Source organism: Castor canadensis, chromosome 5 (assembly GCF_047511655.1).
Source record: "Castor canadensis chromosome 5, mCasCan1.hap1v2, whole genome shotgun sequence".
NCBI classification, from domain to species: Eukaryota; Metazoa; Chordata; class Mammalia; order Rodentia; family Castoridae; genus Castor; species Castor canadensis.
In genome coordinates this window covers 172091236-172101631 of record NC_133390.1, presented here as the reverse complement: position 1 = coordinate 172101631, position 10396 = coordinate 172091236, and the positions used below count along the sequence as shown (strand labels likewise).

The 10396-nt window shown below is 52.2% G+C and overlaps 1 protein-coding gene across 1 annotated transcript in view; it reads left to right on the top strand.

Moving 5' to 3' along the window:
• Nucleotides 1-754: 754 nt before the first annotated feature.
• Nfatc2 (nuclear factor of activated T cells 2) overlaps nt 755-10396 on the top strand; it is a 115726-nt gene continuing 106084 nt past the window's right edge. Inside the window, exon 1 of the mRNA XM_020175153.2 lies at nt 755-884. Within this exon, the coding sequence (XP_020030742.1) occupies nt 755-884 (130 nt within the window). The remainder of the gene's footprint in view (nt 885-10396) is intronic.

Below are 10396 nucleotides of genomic sequence, written 5' to 3'. Positions count from 1 at the left end.
TTTTTTTGTCTCACTACAAGGACACTTCAGGTTCATGGTGAGGCCCTGCCTCATCACCAAGGGACTGAGTCCTTTTCCCAGGCCCCTGGAGAGGTCTCTCCTGACACCCGAAGTTGAAGTTGTGTGATCACCTTTGTCCCCTTATCTCTGGCCCCCCACCCCCGTCCCAGAACCCAAGGGCAACAGTGGCTGCTTCCTGGGGTCCCAACCCAGGCTAGTGGTAGGTGGCCAGGAAGCAATGAATGCAAGGGTGGGCTCGTGGAAACGCGGGCTCTCGGAGGAAGAGGGTCACTGGGTGGCTCCTTAGGGCAGAAACGACCCGTGGCAGCCGCTTTTTGTCTAGACCCAGGATCGGACAGGGGAAGGTGGGAGGCGGCCCAGCCGGTCGCTAAGAGCGGTGCCCGCGCAGTGCGACTCCTTCCTGCCCCGCGGGCCAGCCGCCCCTCCCCCTCGGGCCGGGTGGCGGCCCCGCCCCCGCCGGCCTGGCCGCTGTCCCCGCCTCCCCGCCCCCTCCGCGGGCAGCAACAGGTGCCTCGGAGCAGGAAGCTCGCGCGCCGCCGCCGCCGCCGCCGCTCAGCTCCGGGAGCGTCCAGGACCCGCTGCGCCAGGCGTGCCATCCCCGGGCCCGGCGTGCGTCCCCACGGGGAGAGTGACCCCGTCGCCCGGAGACCTGCCGCCCCCGCCACCCTCCGCGAGGGGCCCCGGAGCGAGCCGCGCCCCCCCAGCCCCGCAGCCCGCCCGCCGCCCTGCGCCCATGGACGCCCCGGAGCCGCAGCCCGACCCCGACGGCGGGGACGCCCCCGGCCCCGAGCCCGGGGACAGCCCCCAGGACGAGTTCGACTTCTCCATCCTCTTCGACTATGACTATCTGAATCCTTTCCAAGGTCGGTGGAGGCTCCGCCGCTGGCCCCCGAGCCCGGGTAGGGACGCGGGCCTGGGGACAGGGCGCAGGGCCGCGCTCTGCTCCACCTGCCACCCTTCCTCGGGGGCCTGGGCGGGGGGTGTCCCTACCCGGGTGAGAGGGAGGGCAGCCGACCACAGTGGCCTCTGCCACCCTTAGGAGGCGTAGGCTCGCTCTGGCTCCATAGGGGCGTGGGTACCCAGTTACTTGTGACTGTCGTTAGAAAGCAAAAGATGGCAGGTCTCCTGGCTGGGCTGGGGTGGCAGGAGGCGAGAGGGGATGGAAGTGATTTCTCTGCATCCGGAGGGAGGAGGCCTGGAGGTGATGCCAGGAGGCTGAGACTGGGCCCAGTGATCTGCGGGGGGAGGCTGCGCTCTGCGCTCCAGGCCTTCAGTGACAGGCGACCCGTGAGCGTGCATGCTGGGGACTGTAGAAACCAAGGAAGAGCCTGACTGTGTCTAATGCGCCGGGCGGTTTGACTTCGATGTTGAGAGGCCGGCCCATTTCCTCTCTGGGTTCTGCTGCGTTTATGAGCCCCAGCAAGGGGACCAGTTGGAAGGTGATGAAGTCATCTACCCCCAGTCCTGATGGATGGGGCCTGGGGGAACAGAGTGTGGGTTAGGGAAGACACAAGCGTTTGCTGCCTGAACTCTTTCGGTCTGTGCCTTCTGTCCTGGGGCCTGGGGACTTCCCCAGGCTGGGCGGGCTGCTCCTCTGTCATTTCACGTGTTCAACAAGAGCCTTAGTCAGAGGGGGAGGAGGCCCTAGACCCAAGCTCACTGTATTTTTCTGGTTAGCAGGTTGTCTTGGAAAAAATAACAACAAAAAAAACCCAAGCAGGCTTCCTGAATTCAACAGCCCAATCCAGCCATGCCTGCGGCAGGCTCGAGGCCAGCCTGCTGGTGACTTCCACATGCTCTGCTTGCATCTGGTGCAGGGTGTGTAGGAAGGGCTTGTGGCTCTGGCTCTGGAGGAGGCCTGTGGCTGAGACTTGGTGGCTCCAAGTTTCCCAGAGACGCTGTGTTAGGCAGCTCAATGAAGAAGCATTAACTTTCTTTCCTGTCAGTGTCCTGCCTGGCCACCTTTGCGGGAGGGGCTGGCTTTGACTTTGGGTATCACCTTCACCAGGGTCCCAGGAGATGAGCAAGGATTTTTCTTTGGCTGGAGATGGAAATAATTAGGCAGTAAAAAGAGCCTTGTGTAGAGTCTGAGTCTGGAGGGTATGATTGGCTTTGAAAGGATACAATTAGAAATCTGCGAATGATCCATGCAAACATCACTGGTGTTTCTGTCCACCAAGATTAAAGTCATGTTTGGCAGAGAATTAATATGCCCCTCCCAGATCCACAATCAGCTCACTTTTTTTTTTTAAGCGGTGGGGGGGAGGGTGAGGATTTCTGGGGAAATAGTTTCCAAGCCAAATCTGCTGGGATGCATTTTTTATAGTTTTTCTTGGCAAGTGGTGCTCAGTGGCCACCAGGTGGGTATCTTAATGACCATGGGGAAAGCCCTGGAATCTGTTTTTTTTTTTTTTTAAATAATAAACTTTATTTTTGGAACAGTTTCAGTTTTATTGAAACATTGTAACGATAACAGAGTTCCCATATACTCATCACCTGATTTCCTCATAGAATTAACATCTTACATTTGTTATAATATCATGAACCAATAATGATGACATTATTAACTAAAGTTCATAAGTTTTCAGATTTAGAATGTTTGTGTTTTTCTATGAGTTTGACAGCTCTGAAGCGCACTGGTCTGATAGATCATAAACTGCCCTTCAATTTTGTCTTCCTTCCTTCCTTCCCTCCCCCCACCCACTCTCTCACTGTTTCTCTCACTCTTTCTTTCTTTGAGAAAGGGTCTTACTATGTAGCCCAGGCTAGCCTAGAACTCTCCATCCTTCTGTCTCAGCCTCCTGAGTGCTGGCATTGCAGGCATTTACCACTACCCCGGCTCTGATCTGAGTTTTTCTGGTATTTTTCTCATGATTGGAATAGGGCTGTGGATCTTTGGAGGAGGAAGGTCATGGAGGTACAGTGACCTTCTTCCCATATTGTCAGCTAATGTTGACCTCCATCACCTGGGCCACTCTTAGGTAGTAGAGAGCCGTGCTCAGGTATCTCATGGTGAGACGATGCCTGGGAAAGTGGAAGACTCAGCTCCGCTGGGGAGAGAAGGGACTTCCTAAGTGTTGGAAGGCTAGTGTGAGATGCCCCAGGTGTGGTGTGGCTCTGGCAAGGCCCCTCTCTGCTTCTGCAAGGTGGAACTACTGAGTGTTAGCCTTAGCTTTGGTCACAAGCTTGGCAAAACCAAGGAAGGAAAAGGCGCGTCGATGGTACAGATGTCACAGTCAGAGTTGACGAAGGCACTTAGGAAAGTCTTGGGCGGTTGGACCTTTAATATGTAGTGGACATTGCTGAACCACATGGTAACATGTCTTTGAGCCTAGCAGGCACTGTTTTCACCCCCATTTCATAGGGGAGAATGGGAAGGCACATGGAGGTGAAGTAATTTTCTTGGGAAAGCACAGCTGGTAAGTGACAGAGGTGATGTCTGGACCTGGGCAGCCTGCCCCAGAGCTGGGGCTCTGAACTATGCTGGGAAGCGTCGCACTCCTCCACTGGATGAGTGTCCTACACAAAGCCGTTGGCCAGGTGACTGGGACCACAGTGAGGATGGAATTGAAATGCAAAGAGGGTATCTTGAGCAAGTCTTTGAGCCTCTCTGGGGCTCTGTTTGCTCATCTGTAAAATGGCTGCAGTAATAGTACTTAAGCGATTATTAGTTAACACAGGCCCTAAGCACGCTCCTGAGCCCTTGTGCTTGTTAAGAGAGGTTCTCAGTCTGAGCTATTACTCATTTGCTCATCCAGCAATGAGTTAGCTCCTAGGGACCCCTTGAAGGTACGACCCAGCTCCTGCCTTCACTGAGCAAGTGGCCCCGCTGTGCCTCTGTCCGATTGTATCAACCAGCTCTTCTGGTAGACCGCTGCACAATAGTGGAAACAGTAGACATCCTTGCCTTGCTCTTGACCTGGCAGGGGGAACCTTGAGTGCTGGTTCAGGATCGAGATGTATGCATATTATGTTCGAGAAGTGTCCATCCATTTCTACGTCATTGAGCATTTCAGTAGAAGTGGGAATTGAATTGCATCAAAGGGTTTTTAGCGTCTATGGCAAAATGTGATTTTAATTTTCTGAGGCCCGTTCTCCACTGGGCTCATGCAAAGATTGGTCTAAGCTACGCTGGCCACTGTATTGTTTTCTTGCTGCGGAACACCTGTCTGATAATATTTAGACTTTTTCCAGCAGTACTCATGAGTGATTTTTGTCTGTAATGTCCTTTTTTTTAAATACGTACAGTCATCACTAGATTTCCTTCCCTTTTTGTGCTGGGGAACATCTTCTGTGTCTTGGGTTGCTTTTTCTAAAGCTGTGGCAGATCTCTGTGACCCCATCGAGCCCCGCTGCTTTCTCTGGGGTTGTTTCTCCATGGCTTTCTCTGTTATACCTGTGGCAGTTGACTTGTTTGCACTTTCTATTTCTACGGAAGACAGTTTTGGTAAACTGCATCTTTCTAAGAAATTATTCATCTCATCTCTCTGGGTTTTCAAATTTATTTGCCCAGAGCTGTGTAAAATACACTGTCATTTTCCCCCCAGTGGAAGAGATGGCCAAGTGTATCACGACAAAATGGAGATGGGACTGTGGGGTCCTGGCTGCTGGTGAGAGAGGTGCTGCTGTCAGCAGATGGTTTGGAAATTGAATTCCCTGGGCATGTTTTCATTTCTTGGATTCTTACTTCTCCCAGCTTGTGATACCTTGGGGGAGAGACAGGTGCAGTGGGAATGCCTGTTCACCTCCAGCCAGATAACTTGTGTACTGTGTTGGGGACAGTGGGGACAGACATGCTGGGAGTGCTCGCTGTTGGCTTGCCTTGGTAGGTCTGGTGTGGTCTCCTTCCATTCCTGGTTGGCTAAAAAGTATGGCGCCAGCTTTGACCCTTCCAGTGGCTCTTCCTGATGGCTTCTTTGTAGAGTCTATTCCTGTGATCCTTAAATTGCTGGGTCACTGCCCTTCGAAAAGCTGATAAAAGCCACAGATGCCACACACACACATGTGTACACATGCACACACACATGTGTACACACACACACACTCCAGGGGGCTGTTGGTGCACACCCCCTCCCTATGGGCGCTGCCTCCCCACTCACCCCCATCATGTGCATTTAATGTCAGTTCTCAGAGGTAGTTGTACCCCCTTCTGTGGCCCACTCCATAATGTCACCTGCACTTCAGGTTGGGGAACACCTGCTCTTAACCCATTCACAGGGGACAATTAAGGCCTCATTCTTCCTGAAAACACACTGAATGCTGGTTTTGTGCCAGGCCCTGTGGGTGTAGAGATGAATGAGGTGTGGTCCCTCCCCTTGCCCGGCCCCCAACCCCAATATGGGACACAGCCTGGTAAACACATAAGACAAACAAGGTGCTGTGACAAGGTAACTGAGTTTTTTTGGTGCCTACTAAAAATAGGGCTTTATACTAAGCAAGCAGGCTTGCTGAACACACGTGACATTCGGAGACATTGCCGTCTGTGTCAACTTAAGGACAGGTCTTAATGAGCCTGCTTAGAACATACAATGTCTCTAGGTGCAGCTGGAAAGGTGAAATGAGCGCCAGAGGTAAGGAGAGGCCTCGTCAGGGGTAAAGTGGCCTCAGTCATTCCTCACTCTTGAACATATGTCACTTGAGTTTCCAAATTAAAGTCCCTCTGACCTTTAGGTGGGCTTAGGTTTTGACTAAAGTAGAGGCTCTTAAACCCTTCAAGCTGCCATTTAGGTCCATTCCTGGGGCTCTCTAGCCCTAGAAGGTGGCGGGCTGATCAGTGTGATGGATGCCATGGTTCTCAGTCCCAGAGTTCTCCTGGGCTGTGCCAGGACCGTGAAGTCAGACTCCCAGCAAAGAGCTGTACATCTAAGTGCAGAGCAGGCCTGGCGCCTAGCACCTGCTGTCTGAGTCCTGCACTCTGTACCGTACTCCCAGTCAGAATGCACCCCCAGAGCCAGGAACCCCATGTACATACAGCTGCCTGCTGTCTACACTTGTGTCTGTCGTGCTCCATGTGTTGCAGCCTGGGTGCACATTGTCTCTTGTAGGTGACATGTGTAGTTGTAAGTCATCCTACTGTTCCCACAGGGGGTCAGTCAGTACTCCTTCTGAACTTCCAGCAGAGGAGAGAGGCAAAAAGCAAAGGACATGAGTGGGCAGTGCTGTTTTGGATTTCTCCCTCTATCCCTGTGGGTGGTCTGCATGCCTCCTGGGTACCTGTACCCCTGTTGCTCCAATGCTGGAGTCCACTGGCATGGCCACCAGAACACCAAGCTTGCCGTTCTACCTTGGTGGTTTTCTGCTCAGTGCCCTGGGCTGCACCGCAGTGCCTGCCATGTAGCAAATCTGCAGTAAATATTTGCTGAATAAAGGGGTGGGAAGTTGTGCCCCACCTTATTAGCATTTTCTCATCTGTGAAATGGGCTGGTGATGACAGTGCCCCTGCCAGGGCGGATGTGAGGTCTCACACTTAGAAGGTGGAGTGACTCTCGCAAAAGCATCAGGGCTCTGCCAATATGGGAAATCGAGAACCACCACTGGCTGTCAAGGGCACTGGCTCTTGGAGGAGAGTTTGCCCCAGGCCTTGGTGAGTCCTGAACCATAGTAGCACTCGGGCCAGGGCTGGCTGCTGGCTGCATGCTGGACTGGCTGCAGGGTTCCAGTTGCAGTGAGTCAGTCAAACTCAGAAGCTAGTTCAGTTTCTGACTTGAAAGAATCTTGTCTGCCCTGTTCAGCCCCAGAGCTCAGCTGGCTGCAGAAGGCCCTCAGTTGTCCAGATTCCCCCTCCCCACTGCCTTTCCCCACAGCTCTCCCCATCTCCACTGCCTTTCCCCCCCACCCCCCAGGTCAGGCCTCCATGGCAGTCTGGAAAGTGCAGAAAGTGCCCTGGATGTCTTCCCTCTCCTCACCAGGAAACCAACTCAGATTCCCTTGGTGGTCCTGCTCCCATCCCTGGGCTGGGCAGCCTCAGAGTTAGTGTTTTGCTGATTGATCTGTCTGATCTGAGCCAGGGAATGAGGCCAGACCTGACCCTGGGCTCATCTGGGACAGCCAGGGCTGTCTGCTTCTCCAACCCAAAGCAAGACAGCTGCCTCTGACTTATCTCCTGAACAAACTGCTCCCCAAATATGCAAAAGCAAAGATAATGGTTAGTGAACGCCCACAGTCCCCTCTCTCAGCCTCAGCCATTGTTCATGCAAAGCCAAGCCCAGTATTCTCGCCACCACGCCCTCAGTTACTTTAAATTCAATTCCAGATGTCATAAGCCTTTATTAATAAATAGATGAGCCAGTATCTCTCATAGATAAGGACTGCTGAGAAAATCGCAGCCATCCTACAGTATTCTGAGGGGGTGGATTCCAGGAACCCCACCCCAAAGCCTCAGATGTTCATTTCAATCCTTCCTAGATTGCTTGTACCACCTGATACAACCCTGTCCTGCAGACAGTTGCTACACTGTATTGTTCACATATTGTTTACCCTTCTGGATAAGGGTAAGAAAGAATTGTCTATATGCCTTCAGTCCAGGCACAGTTTTTTCCCTGGATGTTTCTGATAAGCAGGTACCTGAATCTACAAATGCATAATGGAAGGATACAGAGAACCAGTGTACCATTGTTAAACTTAAAATAATAACTTTATAACAAATATCCAGTCTTCAAATTTTCCTTCTTTTTTTACAAGTGTCTTTTTACAGCTAATTTGAGCCAAAAATCTGAATATGAACCTTGCATTGTGATTGTTTGTGACCATTGTGTCTTTTATTCTATGCAAACCCCTGTCAGCTGGTTTTCTTGTGATTCTTGTGATTTATCTGTTGAAGAAACAAACTCAATATCCCCGTGCTCTCATTCTCACTCTGGATTTGGCCAGATGCATCCTGGTGACTTCTAACATGATCCAGCATCCCAGTTTTCCTATAGACTGCCATTTAGTTCTGCAGACCAATACCTTGGGCCTTTAATTTTTTTTTTGTCATTTTTTTTTTCCTTCTGCAAAAGAAATATAGCAGAGGCAGACTGTGAGCTGCAGGCCAGTGGGGAGATTTCCTGAGTCAGCACTGGGGACTGCCCCACCTCTTCTAATGTGAGGATTTGGGAAAGAGTCTTTTTTTCAGCTGGCCTGTTTTAGTTAATAAAGCACACTTCTACCAGCCAGCTCTTCCCATGTGAATTTTAATTGAGCCATGGCTGGGTGAGCTTTCTGAAGGCCAGAAGGCAGCCTGCAAGGCTCGGGATTTGCCGAGGTCCTTATCAAAGCAGACCTACTTGGAAATGCCTGTTGGGGAGTGGGGGGTGAGGGGATGGTAAATGAAGGAAAACCCTGCAAGTCGATTTTAAAGGCTAAGGAGAGGGGTGGTTTATCTGCACAATCCTGGGAAGGTGGCTACAGGTCTGAAACCCCCAGTGGGTGAGGTCACCTTGGACTTAATGATCTGGGGCTGGCAAGGCCGCTGATGAAGTGTGCCCACCTCAGGGAACATGGCACTGGAATGAAAGCTGTGGGGGAAAAGTGTAAGTAAGAAGCAGCCAGTCAATAAGGATTTAATTTGAAATCTCAGTCCTTGGCCGAGGGTTACATGGGCCCCGCTGTCTCCAGGGGAGTTTCCATTGGATTTTTAGTTGGCTGGAGGAAAGGGGCTCTCGGCCTAGAATCAGGGTTTGCCCCTGGAGTGGGACTTGGCAGGGCGCAGCTCCCAGGGGAGGCCCCGGGCTAAACTGGGCAGAGGATGAAGTCTATTTTGACAAATTCTTCTGACAAGATCTTTCCTTTGCCTATTGTTGAGAAAGCCATCCTGGCCCTGAGCCAGGTCTAGGGACTGCTTTTAAAAACGAAGGGAGTGCAGCAAAGTGGCCAATAGATGAAGAAATTACGGTGTATTCTCCCGAGGTAGTGCCCCTGGAGGTGAAAAAGATGCGCACTGCACGCAGGACGGGCGAATCTCAGACTTCACATTGAGCAAAAGAAGTGAGATGTGCTCATCCTGTGTGATTTTATTTCTGTGATGATCAAGCTCAGTCTACAGTGAGAGAAGTCAGGCGAGTGGTGTCCCCCACCCCCAGATAGTTGCTGGCTGGTGTGTGTGTGTGTGTGTGTGTGTGTGTGGCACAGGGAGCCCTGGGGGCAGAAGCTGGGAATGCTTCTCTGTCTTGAGTATGGACATAAGCACACAGCACAGGATGTCACTCACCATTCGTGAATTTTACATCTGATTAATCCCTCAATTTCAATCTCAGTTTTGCCTCTGACTATTTTTATGACATTGGGGGTTTCCCTGTACTAAAGCCTCAGTTTACCCATCTTTAGCACAGAGGTATTGGCAGCATCTGCTTCCCAGAGAGCTAGTGCCCATGTGGGCTGGTGGCACGGTGACACCAGCTTGAATAGGAAGACTGCTGGGATTCTGGAGGTGGCTTATACCCGGCCAGAGACAGTGCTCCCCATCCAAATGTGCGAGTTGAGGCCTGGAGTCTGCCAGATACCTGGGACCTGCTGCCCTCAGCTTGAAAGTGACCTGGAGGACTTTGGGTCGAATTTCTACCCCCTGCTAGCTGAGGGTCTGCAGGGCTCCTTGTTTGTTCATTATCCCTATCCTGTGTCCCAGGCGCCTGGCCTCCTGGCAGTCCTCTTCTTAGCCAGTCGTCTGGTGAAAGCAGACAGCCACCATCCCTGGGACAAGGTCAGCAAAGACCTGTGGCTGTTGCCAGGGCTCCCACGCCGATGGACAGTGTGGTAAATGACCTCCCTCCCTTCCTGGCATTTCGGGGCCTGGTTGATCTGGACAGAATTTCTCAACTCTCAGGGCCTGAGTCTGTCTGTGTCACCTCTGAATGAAGGGTGTGACAACCTGGATCTCTCTCATCCTTAATGCACATGACTCACTGGTTGGGAAACCGTCCACTGGCCTGTGGGAGCAGCAGTAGAGCCTGGGGGCTTTTTGGGAAAGTTTGCCAAATGCTACATTTTTTACTTGAAGGCAGTCAGTGGCTTTCGACAGCAGCTCTGTCCTGTAGGTGGGCAGCCTGTCAACCTCCCACTCTCTCAGGAGCCCCATGTGGTGGGAGGCTAGAGGCCTTGGCAGGATTCTCTCTCTGCCTTCTCCCCTTCCTCCACTTCAGGGCTGCAGGGCAGGCTAAGTACTGCCATGGTGATAGACTGTAATGTCTCAAAGCCAGGGCTGGGGACACCCCAGGCAGGGATGTCCTGCCCCTGGGCTGTGCCCTGACCCCTCTCTTCAATGTCCTTAGGCTCCAGAGTGCCATTTAATGTCCCCGCATCCCTCCTCCCTCCCCCCAACAGGCACCTTTTGTAGGTTCCCTTGCTGGCTTTCTATTTTGGTCATTCTGCTTCCTGAAAATTCTGCCTGTCTGTGCTTCTA